Source organism: Cheilinus undulatus, linkage group 10, assembly GCF_018320785.1.
Source record: "Cheilinus undulatus linkage group 10, ASM1832078v1, whole genome shotgun sequence".
NCBI lineage: Eukaryota > Metazoa > Chordata > Actinopteri > Labriformes > Labridae > Cheilinus > Cheilinus undulatus.
The window spans coordinates 48,746,364-48,773,134 of NC_054874.1; the positions used below are offsets into that span (position 1 = coordinate 48,746,364).

Sequence of the window (26,771 nt, forward strand, 5' to 3'; positions counted from 1 at the left end):
GACATCATCTTCAAAGGATAACATTCCATCCCTGCCTTTTTCACACAGACAAGTCTAGACCCCCGGTTGCCATTCCAGTCTAACCAGTACACCACAAGAGAATGGGAATGTCTGACCATCAGTACATGACCTCAAGCTCCAGCACACCTGGGTCATGGAGCAGGATGATGATCCTGACACACCAGCAAGTCCACCTCTGAGTGGACTGAAAAACTAGATGAAGGTTCTGGAGTGGTCTAGTCAACGTCTGGATTTAGACCTGACTGAGATGCTGTGGCCATGACCTTAAACAGGCCGTACATGCTGGAAAACATATTAGACCAATCCTGCAGAGAAGAGTGGGACAACATTCCTCCACAGTGATGTAAAAGACTCACTGACAGTTATCACAAACAAACAAACAGTTATTAGGTTTATTAGTGGGGATGCTGAGCTACTTTCAGCTACTTTTAGGCTATTTTCACCTTTTTTTGGCTACTTTCAGCTATTTTTTATCCTTTTTTTGAGCTTCTGAATGCCATTTTTAGCTATTTTCATGCTATATCATGCTACTTTTATGTTATTTTCAGCGATTTTTTGCTTTTGGATATTTTCAGCAGTTCTTCCATCCCCACACAATTTCAGCTGAAATTGCGATTTTGATCTAGTTGATAATGAAATCATTTATAAACTGAGTTTAATATTTACTCAGGTTATCTTTGTCTAATATTAAAATAAGTTTGAAAATCTGAAACACTTAAATGTGACAAACATGCAAAAGAAAATTAGAAATCAGGACGAGTGTAAAAAGTTTTTCACAGCAGTGATTTTCATTTATTTGTGAAGTGATGCCGACCTTTATAAAAGAAGTTAAAGCTGCTCCAGCTCTTCTTTTACAGCCAGGCTCTTTTTTCTTCTGGATCTGTTCAAATAGAGGGATGTAATTAAATTAACTTAATAAAAATAAAATAAAAAAGAACCAAAAGAAAAAAAAACAGGAAAAACAAAGCAAACAAAGCCACTGTGGAAAGGAAATCAGTTTTAATTTAGTTATCAAGGACAGAAACTGATTTTGAAATGCAAAATCAATTCTCTCTCTCTATCATAAAACCATCACACCTTTGCACACCTGTTCTCTCTCAGGTGTTCTCTCTCAGGTGTTCTCTCTCAGGTGTTCTCTCTCAGGTGTTCCTATCTCAGGTGCTCTCTCTCAGGTGTTCTCTCTCAGGTGTTCTCTCTCAGGTGTTCCTCTCTCAGGTGTTCTCTCTCAGGTGTTCCTCTCTCAGGTGTTCTCTCTCAGGTGTTCTCTCTCAGGTGTTCCTCTCTCAGGTGTTCCTCTCTCAGGTGTTCTCTCTCAGGTGTTCCTATCTCAGGTGTTCCTCTTTCAGGTGTTCTCTCTCAGGTGTTCTCTCTCAGGTGTTCTCTCTCAGGTGTTCTCTCTCAGGTGTTCCTATCTCAGGTGTTCTCTCTCAGGTGTTCTCTCTCAGGTGTTCCTCTCTCAGGTGTTCTCTCTCAGGTGTCCTCTCTCAGGTGTTCTCTCTCAGGTGTTCTCTCTCAGGTGTTCCTCTCTCAGGTGTTCTCTCTCAGGTGTTCTCTCTCAGGTGTTCCTATCTCAGGTGTTCCTCTCTCAGGTGTTCCTCTCTCAGGTGTTCCTATCTCAGGTGTTCTCTCTCAGGTGTTCTCTCTCAGGTGTTCCTCTCTCAGGTGTTCTCTCTCAGGTGTTCTCTCTCAGGTGTTCTCTCTCAGGTGTTCCTATCTCAGGTGTTCTCTCTCAGGTGTTCTCTCTCAGGTGTTCCTCTCTCAGGTGTTCTCTCTCAGGTGTCCTCTCTCAGGTGTTCTCTCTCAGGTGTTCTCTCTCAGGTGTTCCTCTCTCAGGTGTTCTCTCTCAGGTGTTCTCTCTCAGGTGTTCCTATCTCAGGTGTTCCTCTCTCAGGTGTTCTCTCTCAGGTGTTCCTATCTCAGGTGTTCTCTCTCAGGTGTTCTCTCTCAGGTGTTCTCTCTCAGGTGTTCCTCTCTCAGGTGTTCTCTCTCAGGTGTTCCTATCTCAGGTGTTCTCTCTCAGGTGTTCTCTCTCAGGTGTTCCTCTCTCAGGTGTTCTCTCTCAGGTGTTCTCTCTCAGGTGTTCCTATCTCAGGTGTTCCTCTCTCAGGTGTTCCTCTCTCAGGTGTTCCTATCTCAGGTGTTCTCTCTCAGGTGTTCTCTCTCAGGTGTTCCTCTCTCAGGTGTTCTCTCTCAGGTGTTCTCTCTCAGGTGTTCTCTCTCAGGTGTTCCTATCTCAGGTGTTCTCTCTCAGGTGTTCTCTCTCAGGTGTTCCTCTCTCAGGTGTTCTCTCTCAGGTGTCCTCTCTCAGGTGTTCTCTCTCAGGTGTTCTCTCTCAGGTGTTCCTCTCTCAGGTGTTCTCTCTCAGGTGTTCTCTCTCAGGTGTTCCTATCTCAGGTGTTCCTCTCTCAGGTGTTCTCTCTCAGGTGTTCCTATCTCAGGTGTTCCTATATCAGGTGTTCTCTCTCAGGTGTTCTCTCTCAGGTGTTCTCTCTCAGGTGTTCCTCTCTCAGGTGTTCTCTCTCAGGTGTTCCTCTCTCAGGTGTTCCTCTCTCAGGTGTTCTCTCTCAGGTGTTCCTCTCTCAAGTGTTCTCTCTCAGGTGTTCTCTCTCAGGTGTTCTCTCTCAGGTGTTCCTCTCTCAGGTGTTCTCTCTCAGGTGTTCTCTCTCAGGTGTTCTCTCTCAGGTGTTCTCTCTCAGGTGTTCCTATCTCAGGTGTTCTCTCTCAGGTGTTCTCTCTCAGGTGTTCCTCTCTCAGGTGTTCTCTCTCAGGTGTTCTCTCTCAGGTGTTCCTATCTCAGGTGTTCTCTCTCAGGTGTTCTCTCTCAGGTGATCCTCTCTCAGGTGTTCTCTCTCAGGTGATCCTCTCTCAGGTGTTCTCTCTCAGGTGTTCTCTCTCAGGTGTTCTGGTAAATTCAGCTGCAGAATCCTCTCATACTAAAGCATTCTGAGTAACTCTTCAACTTTTCCAGTCATCTAACCCAAAGCACGCTTAGGCCACACCACAGGAGGGCTTTACATCCAGATTTGAAGAATTTCATTGGAAGACGATGCTAATTTGATTATTTGTTGTCCTGTTAAAAAGAGTTAGACTTGAACAGCCACTGAGGCGTTCCTGCTTCCATGTGATTTTTTATCTTAGACCTGATTTTAACGACGGCAGACGTCAGTGACGGAGTCTTTAAAGACAGACAAGGTTTTTGAAGGATGTCAGAGACACACTGCGGTCACGCTCCGGCTGTTTTACAGAGAAATAAAAGTTTCTTTTAGCCGTTAAACACTGGATCCTGTTAGCTGGGTCTGTGGAGGAGCAGCTGACCAGGCTGCCTCTGTGTGAACTTCACTGTTTCCCTTTAAAACATCTTTGTTTTTGTGCCTCTCCGGGTTATAAAAGGCGATTGACTTGGCAGTAAAATCGTTTAAACTGCTGCGTGTGTTCACGGAGGGGGGGTGGCGTTTATTTATGGCACAGTAAAGATGGAGGGGTTCATGTCTGCAGGGCTGGAGGAGTCGGACCACATGTGTTCATCACATGCTGCAGAAGCCTTCACAGATCTCTGATGTTCACGTCTCAGTTTAAACGCCTGAGGACGCTGGTGTCATCTGAACATCCCTGAAATAAACAGAACAGCAACTGAAGTCGCCTTGTTTTCTAAAATAGCCCCGTGCTTCCTTAAATAATACCAAATATCTCCCATTTATGAGCTCATTATTATAAATGAAGATCCAATAAAAGTTTATTGGTCTCCAGAGGGAAATTCAAACCAGCCTGCAGGATATAAAGATTTTAAAATAAGCTGCAACACTGACACAATAAAAACCTTTATGCATTAATGATTAAGGAATAATAATGTAATAGATAATAAAACTAACTTTAGAAAGGGCTTTCAAGGACAAAGCAAAAGCTGAAGGGCCAGACAGCGATAAAACAACCAAACAAAGATATAAATAAAGACAGAGCTGATTTAAGAGAAAAGTTTGACTCTCTTTAATGATACGAGGTTAAAATCACAACTCAAACACAGTATTAAAGCATGGAGAGAAAAACAGCCATAAAAACTCCAGTAAAAGCAAATAAAATCATCCAACGCTGAAAGGAGAGATAAAAAAGTTAGGACACAGTCAAACCTGATTAATCATGATAGCATAAATACAAAGAGATGCAGTAAATGATCAGGACTGATCATTATTGATCTATCATCATCAGAGATGTGTGATCAGGAGATCTGCATCAATGCTTCTCTCTGATCACCGGAACAGATTCATGCTGAATACTGCAGCAGAGACGAGCTCTATGTGCTGGAGAATCATCAGCTACTGAGCAGTCAGCCAATCAGGAAGCACCTCAGCATCCCGAATCATACCATGATGTCTGCTGCTGCAGGTCATCACCATCCACTCACATCAGCCCTGGTAAAACCCCGCAGACTCTCTGGCAAATCCTGTTTATGATCGAGATCAGGTGGTGATAATCCTGCGTTTAAAACTGACAGGCTTAAATCTTTAAAGCAACCTGAACAGGTAAAATGATTATAGGTGTCATGTGTCATGTGATCATATCAAAAAAAAATCAATGTGACTGGAGTAAAATTAGTCATTAGAGCTCTAGGTGGCGCTCTACGCTGCAGCTTTTATCAGAGCACTTCTCCATCCATCATCAGCTCTACAGAACAGAGAGGAGGTGATCCAGATCACTGACCTTGTACTAAAGGGTCTACACAGATGATGGGAGACCAGAGTCTAGAGGAGGCCAGGACTGAGACCAGAGTCCGGAGAAGCCTAGGAATGAGACCAGAGTCTAGAAGAATCGAGGACTAAGACCAGAGTCTAGAAGAGTCTAGGAGTGAGACCAGAGTTTGGAGAAGTCTAGGACTGAGACCAGGGTCTGAAGAAGTCTAGGACTGAGACCAGAGTCTAGAAGAGTCTAGGACTGAGACCAAAGTCTGGAAGAGTCTAGGACTGAGACCAGAGTCTGTAGAAGTCTAGGACTGAATCCAGAGTCTGGAGAAGTCTAGGACTGAGACCAGAGTCTAGAAGTGTCTAGGACTGAGACCAGAGTCTAGAAGAGTCTAGGACTGAGACCATAGTCTGAAGAAGTCTAAGACTGAGACCAGAGTCTAGAAGAGTCTAGGACTGAGATCAGAGTCTACATGAGGCCAGGACTGAGACCAGAGTCTAGAAGAGTCTAGGACTGAGACCAGAGTCTAGAGGAGTCCAGGACTGAGACCAGAATCAAGAGTTGTCTAGGACTGAGACCAGAGTCTAGAGGAGTCTAGGACTGAGACCATAGTCTAGAAGAGTCCAGGACTGAGACCAGAGTCTAGAGTTGTCTAGGAGTGACACCAGATTCTAGGAGTCCAGGACTGAGACCAGAGTCTAGAGGAGTGTAGGACTGAGCTAAGAGGCTAGCTGATACTCTTTAACAGCTTTTCTCCTTTATTTGTCACAAACATGCTTTTAATGGAAACACTGTTAAGACAACAAACGCTGTGGGGTACTGGTTAGACTGGAATGAGTTTTTTAGAAACGTTGATGACATCATTATTCTAAAGCGTATTAAAGGGTTTAAAGGATGACATCATCAAAGGCAGAGGATGGAATGTTCCGTGTTGGGGCCTTTTTCCCTCCATTTTTGCCAAATAGTCGTCCGTAGTCGTCGACTTGTGGAGAAGTGGGGTAGAACTCTCTGCTCGTTCCTCCCACATTTCCAAAAGTTGCAAACTAAGGAGAGTCGACATGAGGGAGAGATTGTTGGTGTATTTGAGTTTGTGACCGTGGCGTTAGTAAAGGAGGTAGTGACATGAGTCGGCTCTTTTATATGAACAACAGACGTTAGCTCCTGTTTGAGTTCCTTTCCATCATCCAGACATTTTCTTCTTCTTACCCGGGATCGGGTAAGAAGAAGAAAATGTCGCTCGGGTCGCGGTGGCAGCAGGCCATGCAAGTCAACCAAGACATCTGTCCTCACCAACAGCTTCCAATTCCTCCTGGGGGATTCCAAGGCGGTCCCAGGTCAGATGAGATATATAATCCTTCCAGCGAGTTCTGGGTCTTCTTCCTGTCGGACGTACCAGGAAGACCTCCACAGGGAGGCGACCAGGAGGCAGATCAGATGCCTGAACCACCTCTACTGGCTACTTTTGGTTTCCTTTCCCCCTATCTTTTATCGTCATTTCAGCCACGTTTAAAAAGCCAAACTGGAACATATGAAGAGCTGTTTGGGAACTAAAGACCGACTCCTCTCATTGAGCTGAGTCCGACGTTTTGGATCTGTAAAAAGAGACGGATGTCCCATCCCAGTGAAGCTGGACGGAGATGACACTACATGAATATCCCAGTGTTGACCTTCGTGATGCTACCACACATATTAAACAGTCCATATGTTTACTAAAGCTCTTCATGCTGGCTAGTGTCTGTAGTCCAGTCCTCATGTTTTAGAATCATTCCCTGTTTTCCCCTCTTGTCTGGTCTAAAGTCTGGACGGAAAGGTTCAGAGTTAAATCTTTAATCCTTCATGGTACCAACAGCAGATATTTGATCTTTCTGCCTCAGAAGCATTTTAAATATATTCAGTGTATCTGCAGATTTTTCCTTTGATGGAGGAGGTTTTGTTCCTCTTCTGGATGTAAATAAATTCAGTGACGCACTGGAGTGACGAGGATTAGACCAGAAGGAAACCAGCCGCTTTCCTCCTCCTGTTTCTCCGTCTGTTTCTGCTGCTGAAGGCTGATGTTGGTCATGGTTATGGATATTTCTCATTATTGATCACTGATGTTAAAATGCCATCCTGGTGGATCTGAGGGTGGACATCCAGCTCACATCAGGAGGATGACAGATTTATCTCATACCAAACTTTCTCTAACGTTGCAAAGCAGATGGATACGCCCGTTTCTGTGTTTCTCACTGGCAAATCCATCTTGCAGAGCTCCCATCTGAACCGTTTGGGCCCGGTTAGAAAGTGACAGGACCAATCAGCGACGAGGGGCAGTGCTTTCAGGTGCAGCAGAGTCGTGACGTAAACAAACAGCAGCAAGAGCTGGTGCAGTTATGGAGGAAGAGATTAGCGTGGATGCTGCTAAAGCGCCAGTTTGATCAGAACTTGACGACATTTCTTTGTTAAAAAAGAACAAAGAACAGCAGTGAGCTGTTTTCCTTTCAGAAACCACAAAAGTCGAGTACTGACATGTCTATAGTCGCCATGTTTCACGTTATTCCTCAGTAGCTGCAACGCACAGCTTGCTTGCGGCTACGTCACGTGTTTTGTTGCTCTGATTGGTCCGTAGAGATGTGACAGACAGAACGTTCACCCAATCATACTCCGAGGATTTTTCAAAGCTTCTGCCTTTTCTCAAACGTTTCCTATTGAAGGCGTGTCAGGTTAAACTTTCTCTGCATGCTGTTTACATGCTGTAAACATTTTTCTGCTATTAGACTTTTGTTTGAATCAACCAATGGGAAACAGGTAGAAGATGGACCAATCACGTTAGCTCTGCCTGTTGTTGCCATGCTGATCTCCTTTGATCTCACTAAAACAGTCCCAACATTCTATCACACACACACCAAGGCGATTTTTAAAAAATAGTTTCAGTGTTTAGTTTGTACTTTTTATTTCCATTTTCAGCTTAGTTTAAATTAGTTCTTTCAGCTGTTTTAAAGTTTAGTTTAGTTTAGTTTTAACTATTTAAAATGCTTTGTTTTAGGTTAGATTTTATTTATTTATTTATTTACATCAGTAGGAGATACTTGTCAGGGGTAAGGCCTTAAAGGGCCAGAAAAAGTAAACATCATACATTTAAAAAAAAAGTATTTAAACAGGCTTCTCTTCACTTTTCATTTGATATTAATTCATTAATTTACCTAAAATTAACCGTTAACCATAATCATGTGAACTCATCTTTGACTCTCCAGGCTTGAGTGCTAATGAGGTCGTCACTCTGCTGATGTCAAAGACTAAAAGGAGGATTTTTTTTCCTTTTCATTTGTTTTATTAGTTTTGGAAACAGCATTAAAGGTCACATATTATGCAAAACACACTTTTTCAGGCTTTTCTAGCAAAATGTGTTCTAAAACAAGCTGTTCTAAGATTTTCCTCTCATGATGTCACGTGGGGAGTTAGCCCCACCCCCCAGGTTTGATTGACCCTCCTCGATTGGAAGAAAGTTCCTCCTCTCTTGATCCTCCTGTCAAGCTAAGGATCAGGAGACTCGGATCCATTTGGCCACATCCATTTCCTGAGATGGGCGGGGTCAGACAGCTCAGTAACATTTAAAGCCACAGACACAGTTTGTTCTCAGCAGGGCTGAAATAGAGGGGTTTTTAGACCTGCAAAAATCCAATACTGGAGTGTTTTTTCAGCAACAAACTTTACAGGCCGGTTTTAGGAACCTCTAACAACAATATTAACTTGTCTTAAAGGGGTAAAATATGTGACCTTTAAGTCTTCATGAGTTTTCCTTTTTTTACTGAAAGATGAGTTTTTATTTAATTCAGTTAACTGAGATGATTTTGAAGTTGTAGTTATTTAGTCAGATTTAGTGACTATAATAATCTTGATTCATTAACGTCATCTCAGTTGACTTCCAAGCCCTAAAACTCCAACTCAGTTCTTCCCACAGATTTCATTTTTGCTTCAAGAAGTAGAAAAATAATTCAGCTTAATGCTTTGGTTTATTTTTCGCTATATTTTACAGATTTTCAGTAATAGCCATGTGTGTATGTGATAGAATGTTGGGACTCTCTTAGTGAGATCAAAGCAAACGTCTCCTGGAGAACAGCACGGCAACAACAGGCAGACAGAACCTGATTGGTCCATCCTCTACCTGTTTCTTATTGGTTGGTTCACCAAAAAAAACAAAAAGCAGAAATACTTTTCGAGCTTGCAGAGATGGAGCTGAAGTTAAGGAGTGTTATGATGATGATGATGGTGATGATAGTGATGAGGAAGAGGCTGATGAAGATGATGATAATGGTGATGATGATGATGATAAATAGTAAAGACGTCTCATTAGTAGTTTTCTAAGATAACTTTGCAGTGCTGCGTTCCGATTGGCTGAGCAGCTGCATGTTGTTCCTCTAATCCGTCCTCTAGAGAGGCTGAACTGGTGACACTGGGACCATCAGCGCTCTCTCACACTCACACTGGTGGGTAGATAGTGTGAGTGTGATGTCACGGCTCGTTGCGTTTTCTGTCCCTGAAGCATTTTTCTGATTTTCTCCTCAGCGTCCTGTTATTACAGCTCTGTGTGTCTGTGTCAACTCTTTCTGTTGATCATTTTTGTCTCGCCCTCCCACCTCCTTCTTATTCTTCCTCCTCTTCCTTCGTTTTTAATCCTCTCCTCCTCCTCAGTCTCTTTTTATCCTCCTCCTCGTTCTCTTCATCCATCTTTTCCACCTTCTTTCTCTCCTCTTTCTCTACAGTTTTTGTCATCCTCTCCCTCTTCTTCCTCATCCTCCTGAACTTTCTTCCTCTTCTTCTCCTCCTTCTTTTCCTCTCATTAATCACAATCCTCCTCTTTCTCCTCCTCTTTCTCTCCTTTCAGGTGGAGGACGAAGCAGAACCTGGATTATTGTTTCCTGATGATGTACGCACAGAGTAAAGGAACGTATTACGTCCAGGTAGGAAGAAAAAACACGTTTCCATGTGAGATCCTTCAGTACAACAAAAAAATCCCCTACCTGTCCTTATAAGTGGTTTTATTATGAGGTAAAGGCAAACCTCAATATGGAGTCATTATTGTCGCTAAACTCACAGAATGGACCCTCCCTAGCTGTGATGGCAACATGTTTCCAAACCATCAGCCCCAGTAATTATGGAGCTAAATCCCTGCCTGAAGTTCTTTTAATTTGAAAAAGACATTTAAATTTTCAAATTAAATATGAAAATGAAACTTTATGGTTTGATCCTGAACTGAAACTAAAAATAAGCATAAGCAAAGGGTTTTTTTTTTCAATTTAAATATACTTTTGATTCAGCTCTGTAGTTATTTTAATCAAATCATTTATTTTCTTTTTTATATATATATTTTAACATTCGAGGTGTTATTTTTTTCAGTTTCAAAAAAGATTAAAATCTCTTTGTTTCAAACTCAGATCTTCTTTTTTGGGTTTCAGATTTTATTTACTTTTTTCTGGCGTGGGGGGCGTGGTCTGAGAAGGGTGTGGAATTGTGAGTGACAGCAAAGAAGGCTCAGAATTACTTCTCCAATTATGTTGCCTTCAGGAAACGTGGGTACTTTGAGATATAACTCAACACTTTCTATTCACTGTATTGACCTGATTAGTTGTAAATAAAGGGATGCTGAGGACAAATTTAGCTTTTACAACAACTCTTGACATTTATTTATTTATTGAAACATTGAAATATGTCAGATTGTTATGTTAATCACCCATACTTAAAGGGATACTTCAACATTTTGGCAAATTCGCCCATTGTCATAATTCATATAGTCTTAGTAATAGGTCCATTTCCTTTAGTTGTTGGTGCAAGCTGTCTCTAGATCTGGGGGGACCGATATACCAGCTGCACCAATAACCTATGTTAACAGATGGAATTTATGCTTTCCCTCATCAAACTCATCAAAAACGCAATCCAACAACTCCAAAACGCTCTCGTGGACAAGTTGTGACCTGCACATTCACCACGCTATGAAATAACCTTGGAACATTACGAGACAGAGATGTTTTAAAGCTAAATGCAAAGCCGGAACTACACTCCAGACATGGCTGCTGCACTGTGTCACTCCGCCCAGTGGTTTACTCAAGAAATAGTTCAGAGTATCTGCTTCATGTGTCGTAATGTTACATAATTATACGTTATTATTTCATAGCGTGGTGAATGTACAGGTCACAACTTGTCCACGAGAGCGTTTTGGAGTTGTTGGATTGCGTTTTTGATGAGTTTGATGAGGGAAAGCATAAATTCCATCTGCTAACATAGGTTAGCACTGAAGCTGGTTTAACGCTCCCCCCAGATCTAGAGACAGCTTGCACTGACAACTAAAGGAAAAGGACCTATTACTAAGACTATAGGAATTATGGCAATAGGCGAATTTGCTAAAATGTTGAAATATCCCTTTAAAGAAACAATGATTCCCACTTCCATATTGGACTGTGAACGCAGCACAGCATCACGGATTAGGATGGCGTCTTTCTCACACCTGTTATTTTCTGTGCTGACACCGGTGGCAGCCTGGATGTGAGGTGCTGCTGTGATCTTCACCGCTGCTCGATTTCCAGCGGGATGATTTAGCTCTCATAATTTTACCGCGTGTGTGTATGACAGAATGTTGGGACTCTCTGAGTAAGATCAAAGCAAATGTCCCCTGGAGAACAGCACAGCAACAACAGGCAGAGATAACGTGACTGGTGCATCCTCTACCTGTTTCCTAGTCATTCTTTCTTCAGAGTCCATGAGAGAATCCCAACATTCTATCACATACACACATTATCAGGGTTGACTTCCAGGCCCTCTAACTTCAAACCAGTCCCCCTCCCCCCAGACTTCATTTTGGCTTTAAAAAGTAGACAAATCATTCAACTGTTCATGCTGGAATAACTTTTTTGCTATATTTGACATAATTTTTATAATTTCTGTTAAAGTTTTTAATTTTTTTTGGCTCTCAATCTTTTGCTTTGTGTGTGTATGTGATAGAATGTTGGGACTATTCTAATTTCTCCTGAAAATAGCACAGCAACAACGGGCAGAGCTCACATGATTGGTCCATTCTCTTCCTGTTTGCTGTTGGCTGGCTCATCAAAATGTCCAGGAACAAAAATACGTGCAGAGAAAGTTTCGTACGCCATGGAGAAAAGTCACAGTGTTGTTTTTATAAACAAGCAGGATCATCCTGAATGAGAGGAGGATGGGTTGGTTCGGTTTAAGAAAGTAAATACCTATCACAAATGCACTCTTGGGTTTTGTTGCAATAATGACTCCATACTTGGGCCTCATGCTCCATGGGCTCTGAGGAAATCGTGATCATATATAATATATATAATTCACTCTTACATTGAAGTGAATGTAAATTAAATTAAGCAGACTTTATCAGACATTCAGTACTGCAGCCTCGCTCAGTAAACTTGTTTGTTCTGTGAAAGTTAAGCTGCTCCTCTGAAGTTTCTCATCTCTCTCCCCGTACATAATAAATCCGGACGGCCATTAAAATAAACTCTTCTCTGATGAAACTCTGCTGCTGCGGTGGCGTGAGGCTGATGAAACTGTTGCATTGTGGGTAGAGTGACGGGGACATTAATGGAGGTGTCTCTGCCGCTTCATCTCTGGCTCTTTGTTCCTCTGAAGATGAAACGCAGAAGAAGAAACAGACGGCCGACTTCAGACGGAGGAAGCGTGTTTAAACAGAAGCCGCCGCCGAGAGGAGCTTCACTTTATGAAGGTTTATAGGAATAAAAGACTCACACGCAGAGGGATTTTCTTCAACTTTCTGTCAAAAAATCAAAATACAGAGAAGAGAAAGCAGAAAAGATGGACGAGCTACAGCTTTAAACGGCGTCTTTACTCTGTTCAGCAGCCGTACGCAGAAGCACATTTACATCTGAGTGCTTCATTCAAACACATGAGCTAAATCAGTTCAGTCTCTGAGATTTCTAAGTCTCCAGGCCTGGTTCACAAAATAACAGGAGATGTGAGACAGTTTGATTATTTACTTCTGCAAACATGGGACCATCTTTATTGTCCCACTCCTCTCTGTCCTGCTGGATCTCTGACCGCGAGCCCTCACTCCTGCAGAGTGCATCATCCACCTACGCCTGTAACATGCATGTCCAGTCCCAGAAATAAAGTAGAGCTCAGAGACAGACACACATCCTGGTAATCCATGACAGTTCAACACATGGAGAACATGTGGAGCAGCTGACAGCCTGCACTGATTGGCCCTCTGCTTATAGCTGTTAAGAATACAGGTCGTTTGCAGTCACATGATCCTGATGACCGGCAGGAGTCAGATGAGGGTCAGGAAGTGAAGAGCTGTGGGTATGTAGGAAAGCTAGCTCTAGGTGGCGCTGCAGTTATCAACAGAACATTTCTACACCCACCGGCCCTGATCCCTATACTTTAGGAAAAAGTGGCTTTTATCACAGGTGAACTGGTTTACCTGGAGAGGAGGAGATCCAGATCACTAATGACTAAGTCCTGCAGACCTCCTACTACAGCTCTAAAAGGGTAAGAGGGGGTCAGAGTCCAAAGGGGTCTAGAACTGAGACCAGAGTCTAGAGGAGTCTAGGACTGAGAACAGAGTCTAGAGGAGTCCAGGACTGAGACCAGAGTCTAGAGGAGTCTAGGACTGAGAACAGAGTCTAGAGGAGTCCAGGACTGAGACCAGAGTCTAGAGGAGTCTAGGACTGAGACCATAGTCTAGAGGAGTCTAGGAATGAGACCAGAGTCTAGAGGAGTCTAGGACAAACTCCAGAGTCTAAAGGGGTCTAAGACTGAGACCATAGTCTAGAGGAGTCTAGGACTGAGACCAGAGTCTAGAGGAGTCTAGGACAAACACCAGAGTCTAAAGGGGTCTAGGACTGAGACCATAGTCTAGAGGAGTCTAGGAATGAGACCAGAGTCTAGAGGAGTCTAGGACAAACACCAGAGTCTAAAGGGGTCTAGGACTGAGACCATAGTCTAGAGGAGTCTAGGACTGAGACCAGAGTCTAGAGGAGTCTAGGACTGAGACGAGAGTCTAGAGGAGTCTAGGAATGAGACCAGAGTCTAGAGGAGTCTAGGACAAACACCAGAGTCTAAAGGGGTCTAGGACTGAGACCATAGTCTAGAGGAGTCTAGGACTGAGACCAGAGTCTAGAGGAGTCTAGGACAAACACCAGAGTCTAAAGGGGTCTAGGACTGAGACCATAGTCTAGAGGAGTCTAGGACTGAGACCAGAGTCTAGAGGAGTCTAGGACTGAGACGAGAGTCTAGAGGAGTCTAGGAATGAGACCAGAGTCTAGAGGAGTCTAGGACTGAGACCAGAGTCTAGGGGGGTCTAGGACTGAGACCAGAGTCTAGAGGAGTCTAGGACTGAGACCAGAGTCTAGAGGGGTCTAGGACTGAGACCAGAGTCTGGAGGAGTCTAGGACTAAGACCAGAGTCTAGAGGAGTCTAGGACTGAGACCAGAGTCTAGAGGAGTCTAGGACTGAGACCAGAGTCTAGAGGAGTCTAGGACTGAGACCAGAGTCTAGAGAGGTCTAGGACTGAGACCAGAGTCTAGAGGAGTCTAGGACTGAGACCAGAGTCTAGAGGGGTCTAGGACTGAGACCAGAGTTGAGGACTAAGACCAAAGGCTAGCTGAGACTCTTTAACCGCTTTTCTCCCTCGTTTTGCCATAAACCTGCTTTTGATGGAAACACTGATATCCTATTCAGACAGTTACAAAAAGGATGGAATGTTTGATTGTTTTTAAAAGATGACATCATAAAAGTTTTTAATGAATGACATCATCAAAGGCAGAAGATGGAATGTTCATGAAGCTTCAGATTTTCCTCCATTTTTGCCAAATAGTCTGCGATAGTTGCCAATTTTTGCAATAGTTGCCAACAAAGGAAACACAGGGGAAGGATCGTGTTTTTGAGGATAAGTCTGTGTTGTGATTATAAGTATATTTATTATAGTTATATGATTTATGGGCAGTGTTGGGGGGCCTCATATCTGAGGCTGCTCAGGGCCTCACTTTAGCTAGGGGCGGCCCTGGGCTGGGCACGTTTTTTTCTGAATGAGACAAGCTTTTTTCACAGTTTAAAAAGTTTGCACAGCTGTAAACAGAACATTGGCATTTTGATAGCACTTATGAAGAAATCCTTCATGCCTCCATCTGGAGTACTCTGCTGCATTGTAGCATCGTCTGCATACAACCCAATGGTAATTTGTGCTTCAAAGTTGCAGATTTTTATTTGTACACTGGAGATCAAAATCAGAGAACAATTTATGAACACTTGATTTATTCCGAAATAATGTAATCTTTGATGCTCAACATTTGAAGGATTTTTTGTTGTGGCAATACCATGCTACTGGAACATTGTTTTAAAACAGAGAAAAGTACGGTGGCCCTGAGAGCTCACAGCACTGCAACTTAAGAAAACACATGCAAAAAGCAAAAACACAAGCAAATAAGAAAACATCTTCATCAATTTGACAACACATGCGCAGCGTTTAGAAAACATGCTGCAAAGACCAACACAACACATTAGAAAAACACGCTGCAAATACACCGCAACACAACGGAAGTGTTTCCAGAGGACACTTAAAAGTGATGCACACGTTCGGACATGCTTGTTGATGTTGTTGACGCGGATTTTGAGTCACAGTGGTGTTGGAAAATGAGATAAAAAGTAAGTGTTTTTGATTAATTTTAACATTGTGATCGTATGATTCAGATATTAGCCTATTGCAGTGATCTGCTGTCAAACTATCATTAGCCTTTTGCTTGTAATTAGCCTGCCAATTCTCATAACCTGATGAAATAATACACACGGTTAATTCACTGTGAAACCATAGACTGTATATAGTGTGAAACACGCTGTTAGCTGGCTATAGTTACTATCAGAACCCTTAATAGGGGACAAGTAAGTTAAACAACCGGTGGGTTTTTCTGACATGGTTTCACAGATGCAGAGCGGCTACGTTTAATAGCTGTGGACGCGTCATCTACGTATCCATATCTATGGTCAACAACATCAATAAGCGTGTCCGAACGTGTGCATCACTTTTAAGTGTCCTCTGGAAACACTTCCGTTGTGTTGCGGTGTATTTGCAGCGCGTTTTTCTAATGTGTTGTGTTGGTCTTTGCAGCGTGCTTTCTAAATGCTGCGCATGTGTTGTCAAATTGATGAAGATGTTTTCTTAATTTGCTTGTGTTTTTGCTTTTTGCATGTGTTTTCTTAAGTTGCAGTGCTGTGAGCTCTCAGGGCCACCGTAGAAAAGAACTTCAACAAAAAATATTTTTTTTGTGGAAAACACAGTGATCAAAATTAAAGAACAGCAATGCCTGTAGAACAAAGAAAGATTATAGCAAAATTTTCTGAAGGTTACGGCAGTCAAAAATTAGTAGGAAGTGTACAGGCCTTTGCTTTGAATGACTTGAGTACATCTACAGCCACAGGATGTCACCAGTCTCTCACACTGCTCTGGTGTGATTTTGGTCCCCTCTTCTTCCAGTCTCTTCCACAGTTCAGTGACTGTAGTGGGTTTATTGGCCATAGTGACCAAGGATTTTCCAGAGGTTTTCTCTTGGGTGTAGATTAGGACTCTGGGCTGGCCATTTCAATATTTCAGTGTTTTCAGTTTCAAAGAACTGCTATACACATTTTGCTGGTTGACACTGAGCATCGTCCTGCATGAAAATTACTGTCTGATTAGGTGATGAACGCAGGGAAGGAATCATATGTTGTCAAAGAAAAACATTTGCATTCACTCAGCCATGTAGCCGTACAAGAGGCCCACCTCCTGCTGCAGAAAACATCCTCCAAACCACGACACTTCCTCCTCAACTTCTCACTGACTTTTTTATTCACTTTGGGTTCAGTCTTTCCCCAGTTTGATGACTTACAGAATGTTTTCCATTGGATCCAAATAAATTAAACTTGATTTCATCACTTAAGTAAACTTTGGACCAGTTTTCTTCTGTCCCCCAGCAAAGGTTAGTCTAGCTGTTTGATTCTTTCTGCTCATGAGAGGTTTGGTCACTGCAGAGTGGGCTTTCAGTCCAAATGTTCTTAAACCTCAAGACACTGTATGATGAGACAGAGCCCCTGTTCAGTGATGAACTGGCGAGCAATTCCTGCTGCAGTGTCAAACCAGTTGTCCATTGAGGTTCTCCATATTAAATTAGCACCAGGTACCAAACTATAACCAATTACTGGGAGATATCTGAAAGTGTTCTCTAATTTTGATCAGTTTTTTTTTTAATATTTCATTTAAGTTTTTTATACTGTGCTTCACATTATAGGTAACACATGCAATATGCTTGAAATTCTGCTCTTTTTCTCGTGTCTGGGTCATTTTGAAACAGGGCAATTCAGAGAACTTGAAATGTGGGAGATTGTGGATTGTTCTCTAATTTTGATCTCCAGTGTATATGTATATATAACTAACATTTGAAGTCCTGCTGAGGTGGAGATGTTTTCATAAATACATGTCTGCAGCACAGTCACCATCAGCTCCTGCAGTAGGGCTAGGCAGTTCAGAAAAAATTGGATTAAATTGTGTTATGTCCTCCATTCTTTTTCAAATCACAGGTGTAATGTTTCTTTAACCTATATGTGTTTCAGATGACCCGATTAATGCTTGAAAAATGTGCAGTTAGGTTATTTTCCCAAACTGTTCATTCCTTTCCTGCACTGGTAATTTTTACTGTGTTTTCACCGTGCTGTTACCATCCTCATCTATGAATTCAATGCTTGTGAAAGGGCAGATATCCATGGAAAGAGGGCGATTTCCCCAAATAGCTGCATAAAGACTCAGTGTTTCCATGCACCAGTGCACCCAGACCAGACAGTGGAGATGCTGATGGGTCTGCAGGGCTGCCCGGGTGGGGGGTGGGGGTTCTGCACTATGGCAGGGGCCATGGAGGGACACAAGGCCATAGTTGCATCCTGTATGAAAATACAACCAAACTCTATTTTTACCTTAAAAACTCAACATATATGAGCAAAAAGCAGCAAATATGCATATTTGAACTGTTGTAAATGAGCAGAGATTTCTCTGGACCCTTAAAGTAGATGAGGTCCTAAACACTATGGAACAACAACGAACAGGTTCTAGATTAAAAACTGGTTCCTGGTTTTGTAAATAAGGTCACATATGCACATTAAAACCTGAATAAAAGCATCAAACACTGGTGATAAAATCATGTGAAGGGTTTTTTATGATAATGCATGGATTGTTGTCATGTAAGCACATTAAAATATGATGAAGACAGACAAGGTTAAAACTGAACAGACCGTCAGAATATTTAATCTAAGTTCAGATAAATCTCCTGTCAGTGGAGAACGCTGTTTCTCCGTTTTCCAAGAAACTTTTTCACTCTCTCAGTCAGGACTTGAATCGTTCTCTGCTCTCCAATGTTGTGTCGTCTTTTTTCTGGCTCTTTTATTGAAAGGTTGTAGTGATGTGTCCTTGAACGCTGCAGCTCCCCCTTTCTTTCTCTCTGGAGCTGATCTGGGTTATTTCCCAGCGACGGAGCGATCTCCTCTCCATCACCGTCCCAGCTGGAGGTGACGGAGCCACGGCTGCTCCCACATGGAGCGTTTTGACAGGAACACGGAGCCGAACGCACTGTTTTGACACCTAAACTCGCTCTGAACTCTGCAGAGTGTCTCCTCAGAGGTGTGCGGTGACAGGAGGGGGAGGTGGGGGAGGTAATTACTCCACCCTGACTCCCCCGTTTACTGAAGCTGAGGGCGTAAACGTCTGTCAGAGAGCTGTACAACCACAGCATCTGCTGCCTGACTGAAGGCTGGGATGGTGCTCTAAGTTTTACCTGAAAGGTGCATTTATGCCTCAAAGTGAAGCTTTTTTAAATTGGGGGATTTTGTTTGCCAGCAAGTGCAAAGGCTCAGCAACAGATGAAATGACACACATGTAGAAAAACTACCAGCAGATTCAGAAACAATGAACATATGCAATGACTTAAAGGTCTGAAAACCGATCAGAGGTGTTGCTAAAAGCTGCAACAGCTGAGTTATATTAAAACATGGCGCCAAAATAGAAAAGATACAAAGTCGAAACCATGTTAACTCAGAAACAACTGAGGAATGCTGCAAATACTCAAAACACCTGGCCTGTAGGGGGCGCTCTGCTGGAGAGGTAACTTTTAACAGGAGGAAGTGAAGGCAGCAGACACATGCACACCTACCAAGGAGGATGGACCCTGATAAACCCAGAGAATGGACCCTGAAAAACCCAGAGAGCGGACCCTGATAAACCCAGAGAATGGACCCTGATAAACCCAGAGAATGGACCCTGATAAACCCAGAGAATGGCCCCTGATAAACCCAGAGAATGGACCCTGATAAACCCAGAGAATGGCCCCTGATAAACCCAGAGAATGGACCCTGATAAACCCAGAGAATGGCCCCTGATAAACCCAGAGAATGGACCCTGATAAACCGAAGGAATGGACCCTGATAAACCCAGAGAATGGACCCTGATAAACCCGGAGAATGGACCCTGAAAAACCCAGAGAATGGACCCTGATAAACCGAAGGAATGGACCCTGATAAACCCAGAGAATGGACCCTGATAAACCCAGAGAATGGACCCTGAAAAACCCAGAGAGCGGACCCTGATAAACCCAGAGAGCGGACCCTGATAAACCCAGAGAATGGACCCTGAAAAACCCAGAGAATGGACCCTGATAAACCCAGAGAATGGACCCTGAAAAACCCAGAGAATGGACCCTGATAAACCCAGAGAATGGACCCTGGAAAACCCAGAGAATGGACCCTGATAAACCCAGAGGATGGACCCTGATAAACCCAGAGGATGGACCCTGATAAACCCAGAGAGTGGACCCTGGAAAACCCAGAGAATGGACCCTGATAAACCCAGAGGATGGACCCTGATAATCATTTTGTTGCTACTTTTAACCAATTTTCCCCACTTTTCTCCCCTTTTGCCATTTTCAATGTTTGTTTTTGCTGTTTTTTTTTCATTCTTTTTGCTCCGTTTTGCCAATCTGTTTTGTCACTGTTTCCTCATTCTTGCCTCTTTTAATAACTACTTTTGTCCCCATTAATCTCATTTGCCATGTTTGGCTACTTTTATCTAATTTGCATTTCTTCCTGCCATTTTTTGCCACTGTTAACTCCTCTTTGTAGATTTTTGTCACATTTGTACACATTCTTAACAATAAAAGGTAATTCTGCTTTAAGGAGAGAAGGTTACATTTAGAAAAATATGACATACTAGAGCCTAACTTGTTTCTCTGGTTATTATTCAGGTTAAAAAAATAAACTGGTTATCACAGATTAATTATCGTCTAGTTTGGCTGGGTCCTAGATATCTCTGCTCTTTAACCCCTTCATGAGCGGCCGTGTCACCAAAACAAAAGCTGCTGCATGCCATAAAGGAATCATGGTGACCTTAGAGAAGGCCCAGGCCAGTCTGTGGAAGTTGGTGCTTCAACATTGAGAGGGATGGTTTGGTGTGGAGCTGAACCCTATGATGCATCTCTCTCTCCCTCTCTCTCTCTTTTACAGCTAGAGGACGACATCGTTGCTCGTCCCAACTACTTCACCACCATGAAGAACTTTGCGTTGCAGCAGCCATCAGAGGAGTGGATGATCCTCGAGTTTTCTCAGCTCGGCTTCATCGGTGAGTCGCTGTTCTTCATTTTTACATTAAAAACTTCCACAGTTATGACTCCATAAATGAAGATATGGCCGGGTTCAGAGAGAACTCGCACAGGCTGGGATGAAGGTGGATATTTTGGGCCTGAACTCCAATTTCCAGGTCCAAGAACGCTCTACTGTGCCTGTCATCCATCTTGTGCTGAATCAGGATGTTGAAATCTGTCTGAAAGCCGTGAAAATGGAGTAATTGGACCTCTGAGATGAGTTCGTTTAGGATCACTGCGTGCTCACATACAGAAGTTTGTGTTGAAGCTCAGACAGGAAGTGGAGCTCCATCTGAGGGTTAAATTAAATCCAGCAGATTAATGAAAGCGTCAGCCTCGGTCCGATCTCATTTCTAATTATTCTGTCACAGCCAATCAGTGACTTCTCTGCTGCTGGAGCCAATCAGCGGACGCCGACATGTGGAACGTAGATTTTTACTGGCCTGGAACCAAAAGCTGATCTGGAGTCTGATTTTTATTATCAGGACTGTTTCCAGCTCCGAGGGAAAACGAGGGAGAGTCAGAAATCAGGAAGGTCATCTGGATTCTTCTGATCAGCTCCAGCTCCCATCTGAGACACGGCCAAACGCTGTTTATTCTCTGAGAAAGTTAAAGACAGACGTCTGCTGTCAGGTCTGTAGGAAAATAGAGGAAGGAAGAATAAAATTATTATTATGAAGGAGATTTTTAGGATCTTTAAACTGATGTTTAAATTTATCATAACTGTGTTCTGTAGCTATTTATTTATTTAATGTTTTATTAAACCAGATAAAGAGCCACTGAGGTCGTTAACACGGTCCATTACAGCAGGTGGCGCTATGCACATCGACGCTTCACAAATCCATCAAGAAGAAAAAAGAAGAAGCAACCGCTGGGATCAACATTTTACAAAGATTCTCCGTGTAATATCGTAACTAGGGCTGTCAGAAAATTAACATTTTTAATCGCAATTAATCTCAGAATTTCTTTAGTTAATCGCGATTATTCACACCTGTTTTTTCAACTATTTTGCATTTTAAACTGTTTTTGTGATTCTTTATTTTTCTGCTGCCTTACAGTAAGGGTTACTGACTTCCTGTTTGGATACAAACCCACTTTTATCAGTAGATTTAAGGTTTTATCATAAACGTGAACATGAAAAAGGAACATGTAATGGATTGGAAGTAAACATTAAAACAGTTCCGAAGACTTCTGACTGAACTTCTAAGGTCAAATGAAACGTTAATGAGCGGTGGTGGACTTATTTTACATCTCTGTGGCTGCAGGGAGACGCTGACGAGGCCTAACCAGAAGGAGAAATAAAGGATGCAATTAATCTCAACTAAAAACAATTGGTGCACTATTTGACCTTGATTAATCACCATTAACTCGATTAATCATGACAGCCCTAACCATAGCCTAACATATCACATCATATTATGTAGACAATGGAGTCCATCCTGCTAGTATGGACATTTTTATTAAGACTAAACTTCCAAAAAAGTTGGGACACTGTGTAAAATGTACAAATAGAATCAATGATTGTCAAATCTCTTAACCCTTATTTATTCACAATTTTTAATCTGAGACATTTTGCCATTTCATTAAATCTAGTACCTCATTTTGAATTTGATGATAGCAACACATCTCACAAAATAGACACAGGGTGACAAAAAGCTTGAAACGTAAGTGGTACTAATGATAAACAGCTGGAGGATTATTTTAAAGTCATTAGGTTAAGTGACAACAGGCTGAAGGGGCCCTCAGGGGCCACTGCATTAAAAACAGGCATGATTCTGGACTGAAATCACTGCATGGGCTCAGGAACATTCCAGAAATCATCGTCTGTCAACACAGCCGGCCACGCCATCCACCAATGACAGTTAAAGCTGGATCATGGAGAGAAGAAGCCATATGTGAACAGGATCCAGAAACACCGCCGTCTTCTCTGGACCAAAGCTCATTTAACATGGACTGAGGAAACATGGAAAACTGTTCTGTGGTCAGAGGAAACCACAGACGCTGTGTCCTGTGGACTGAAGAGGAGAGGGAGCATCCAGCTTGTTCTCCTGGCTCAGGTCTAAAGCCTGCATCTCTGATGGTATGGGGTTGCATTAGTGCCTATGGCGTGGGCAGCTCTAACATCTGGAAAGGAACTATCAATGCTGGAAAGTAGAGAGAGCTTTTAGAGCAACATATGCTCCCATCCAGACAACGACTCTGTCAGCAAGACCATGCTAAACCACATACCACATACATCACAACAGCATGGCTTCACAGGAGAAGAGTCCGGGTCCTGAACTGGTCTGCCTGTAGTCCAGACCTTTCACCAGTAGAAAACATTTGGAGCTTCAGAAAAGGAGGAAGACCCAGAACTGTTGAGCCGCTAGAATCCTACATCAGACAAGAATGGGACAACATTCCTCTCCATCAGCTGGTCTCCTCACTTCCCAGATGTTTCCAGACTGTTGTTAGAAGAAGAGGGGATGCTACACATTGGCCCTGTCCCAACTTTTTTGCATGCATGTCCTCTCAGGGCTCCTGTAATGACGTCTCTTGGTTCCAGAGGTTATTGGGTAATTTCAGGGGTTTTTGTCGTGATTTCTCAATGAGGCGGTGGAAGGTCCTGATAGCTAATCAGGTTAAATCACTGAAGTCCACACGGTTGAACCTAAATATGATGTTTAGTCATATTTGGATCAACCCTGTAAATGTTGAATGAATAAATGTGAGTGTCATTTAAACTAAACACTACAAATCTCTCACAATAACAGAGAAATAAATGGCGTGTATCTCAGGGGGGGATTTCCTCCTCCTCTCAGTGTTTAGAGCTCCAGCTTATCTCCACACACATACAATTACCCAGCTCCATTTTCTTCCCATGAGGCTTTGCTGCTCCACTTCCCTCTAATAGGTCCCTGAGTGCTCTGCCTGTCATTACTGAGGTCGGGGACGGTCGAATCAAACGCACCCCGTGGTTCCTCCGGAGGCTGAAACACGGCGAGAAGCTGAACAACAAAGTAGAGATGATTTCAGACGATGAAAACGAGCTCGAAGTGATGAAACTGTGAAAAACTTCTGATAAGCTGTAAAGATCTGCTGGTAGAGTGACAGTCAGGAGGAGACTCAGGACTTTAAGTTTTTAACCCTTACTTTAGCCTGCTATCAGTGCAGACGCTCGATTATCAGAGAAAGAGCATCAGTCATCAGGACACTACGCCACGTCTGTTTTTACCGGGAGATGTGGACGATCCACGGAGAGCAGATTTACCAAAACAGGAAGTCAGACATGGTAGGGCACTGAGCATCTGGAAAATTACAAAAATAAAACAACAAACTGCTGATCCTTTATAACATCGTCATCAATAAGACGTCAAAACAGGAGGGAAACGGACAACACTCACTTTTGTGCAGGGGTCAAATAATTTATGTGACCTTTAACAAAACTCCTCGACATAAAACAGTAAACCCCGGTTTTTGTTTCATGGATGAATTCCACAAAATGAGGAAGAAAAGTGGTTAAAGGTGCCCGTCCTGCCAGCTCCTTGCAAAGCTACTGCAGTGTTTAACTGGCTGTACTAAGAAGGCCACTTTTAACCGCTTTTCTCCCTCAGTGTGTGAGTCCATGAAACCAAAACAGTGGTTTACTGTATAGTGAATATTCAGTGATAAAGAGCTGTTTTTACTCTCTCTCGGTCAGAGCTACCACTCCTAAAGTGTTCCAGCTCCATTTTAAAACCAGCAGGTTTATTACAGACTGACATGTGGAGCTTAAAAATCACCACGTTTACTAAAAAGGACAAGTTGGAGGAAAACTACAGAGGCTTTTTTAGATTCAGGCCAGTTTGGATGTAGGAATAAAGGACGCGATCTGGCCTGTAAATAAAGCCGCTTTTGTTCTCTGCTGCCTTAAAAAGAGGAAATATTTGGAGGCTTTTAATGCTGTTATTTCCATCATGACTAATGGCCCAAATCTGCATCTGAAAGTATGTTTGGATAAATCTTATTTCAGTCCAAATCCTCCATCAGAAATCCTCGCAGCTCTTTGAATGACAGTAAACAGCTGCAGCCTTCATTAAACATTGTCTCTGAGTATTTCTCTGTCCTCTGACTGTTTGTTCTCCGAGCTCGTCCTCCATCAGGAGAAATTCCACATTTTTACTGTGAATTATTGATCAGACTAACATCAGTTCTGTCCTGATGAACGTCAGAACGCGGCTGAAGCCTCAGGGACGCTGTTTCTGTGAAAGATCTTTTAATTTGATTATTTCTGATTTCTGATCCGAGCACAAACTGTCCTCTCTGTCCGAGGAAAGGAACCCGTCCTCCTCTGGGCATGTGAGGCTGATGAAACTGTTGCTTTGTGGGTAATCTGACAGTGAAGTTAATAGAGGAGTCTGTGTCCCGTTCATCGCCGGCTCTTTGTTCTTTTCAGAGAGGAAAGCGAGGCGGACAGCAGACGGCCATGAGAAGAGTCCATCATCTGCTGCAGGAGCAAACTCTCCTGTTTAATCAGACTCATAATTTTGGGTCAATAATAGAAATAATCACAGAGATAAATCGCTGCAGACTCAGGGTTTAGTGTCACATTTTTGTTTTTCTCGTAGTTAGTAGGATTTGGTGTCTTTTAACAGATTTATAGAAGGAAATGACGCCTTCCTTTGTGGATTATTGGGCTGTAAAACAAAAATATCTACACTGTACGAGTCTGTACTCGTCTGTGGTAGAAATATAACTCAGTAGTGTATTTATAGAAATGTTGATAAAGGAAATACAATCACAGATGAAGCCAAAGGAGCGTTTATATGCACATTAAAAGTTGATTTAAGAGCAAAGATATTTATTTTATGAATAAAAATATTTCTGAGATATATACTGACAAAGAAAATACCAAAGGGAGATTTTTAAAAATTATTTGGCAAGTGAAAATGTTTAAAAATTAAACTATAACTAGAAAAGCACTCAGAGAGTGCAGACCTCAACCATTAGCCCTGTATCCCAATAATGAAGAATCCTTTAAAACATTTCTGGATCCACCCCCATGTGCCCCCCATCACGGCATTCGCTGATTACTCCCTCCTTGGTGGGGTGGAAACACAGTGAGGCAAAGCATTGGCTTCACTACAGGAGGGCTGTCATGGTGGAAGCATTGCCTCCCGTGCCAGCAGATGCACTGACAGTCTCACTCATTGTCTCACTAGACAACTGGAAGTCATAGCAGAGGGTGAATATTCCTCTATTCCTCCCAGCATTGTGAGTATTCTCGCTACAATTCGCTGTCGTTCTCTCTGTTACGCTCTGACTCGTCTCCTCGACCGGGCGTGCGTCTTTCAAACTCTATAAACTCCAAAACTTTGAGTAGAAACACACCCAAAAATGCTGCTGGGATTGAAGTTACTCATGTCTGCCATCTCCTGGTGTAAAGTGGTAACAGTGCAGACCTCCGCCATTAGCCCTATCTCGCAATAGTACAGAATCCTTAAAAAAAATCCTGGATCCAGACGGTGATCCGGATCACTCCAAAAACCAAACAGTTCTTCTTTATGCCATTTCTGACATTTCCTGAAAATTTCATGAAAATCCGTCCATGACTTTTTGAGTTATGTTGCTACCAAACTAACAAACCCACCTGATCATATGACCTCCTTGGCGGAGGTAATGAAAATAATAATAAAATATGACATATGACATAAAGATGAAAAAATGGCACTGAAACAGTCATAACAGCGTTAGCAGGAGTAGAGATGGAGGTGAGCTTTTCAATTTTATCTCAGGTGTGAAATAATTCATAAAGTGTGAGTCGATGAATAATTCAGATCTGTCCGCTTTAATTCAGTTTAATTCAAAACAAATAAAAAAGGATATTTACAGGATGATAGGGAGAGAGAGCAGAGACGCAAAGCTTTTAGAGGAGGAGTGATAAAAATGAAGGTAAAGATGAATGAAGGAGAGAGATTTAATATTCCTGATTAAAATAAAGAGAAAACAGAGTTAGAGACGGTGATGGGGCAGGAAGGTCAGACTAACGTGGGAGTGGACTGAAACACGTATAAACCCGAAGTTCATGGTCAGACGGCGAGCGTCTGGTGGCCGGGCCTGCACCCATGGGGCTCAGCCAGGCACAGCCCGAAGAACCAACGTGGGACCCCCCTCCCATGGACTCACCACCCATAGGAGGGGCCTTAGAGGTGTCGTGTGAGCTGGGTGGCAGCCGAAGGAAGCGGGTGAAGCGGCTGGGATGAAAATCAGCACCTCCAAATCTGAGGCCATGGTCCTCAGTCGGGAAAGGGTGGAATTCCCTCTCCGGGTTGGGAATGAGATCCTGCCCCAAGTGGAGAAGTTCAAGTATCTCGTGGTCTTGTTCAAGAGTGAGGGAAGAATGAAACAGGAGATTGACAGGCGGATCAGTGCGCCATCAGCAGTGATGCGGTCTCTGCA

The 26,771-nt window shown here is 42.8% G+C and overlaps 1 protein-coding gene across 1 annotated transcript in view; it reads left to right on the forward strand.

The window, feature by feature from the left end:
* Window positions 1-26,771, forward strand: part of mgat4b (alpha-1,3-mannosyl-glycoprotein 4-beta-N-acetylglucosaminyltransferase B) — a 133,744-nt gene that overhangs the window by 70,632 nt on the left and 36,341 nt on the right. The window contains exons 7-8 of the mRNA XM_041796865.1: window positions 9,557-9,632; window positions 20,218-20,332. Of these exons, the coding sequence (XP_041652799.1) occupies window positions 9,557-9,632; window positions 20,218-20,332 (191 nt within the window). The remainder of the gene's footprint in view (window positions 1-9,556; window positions 9,633-20,217; window positions 20,333-26,771) is intronic.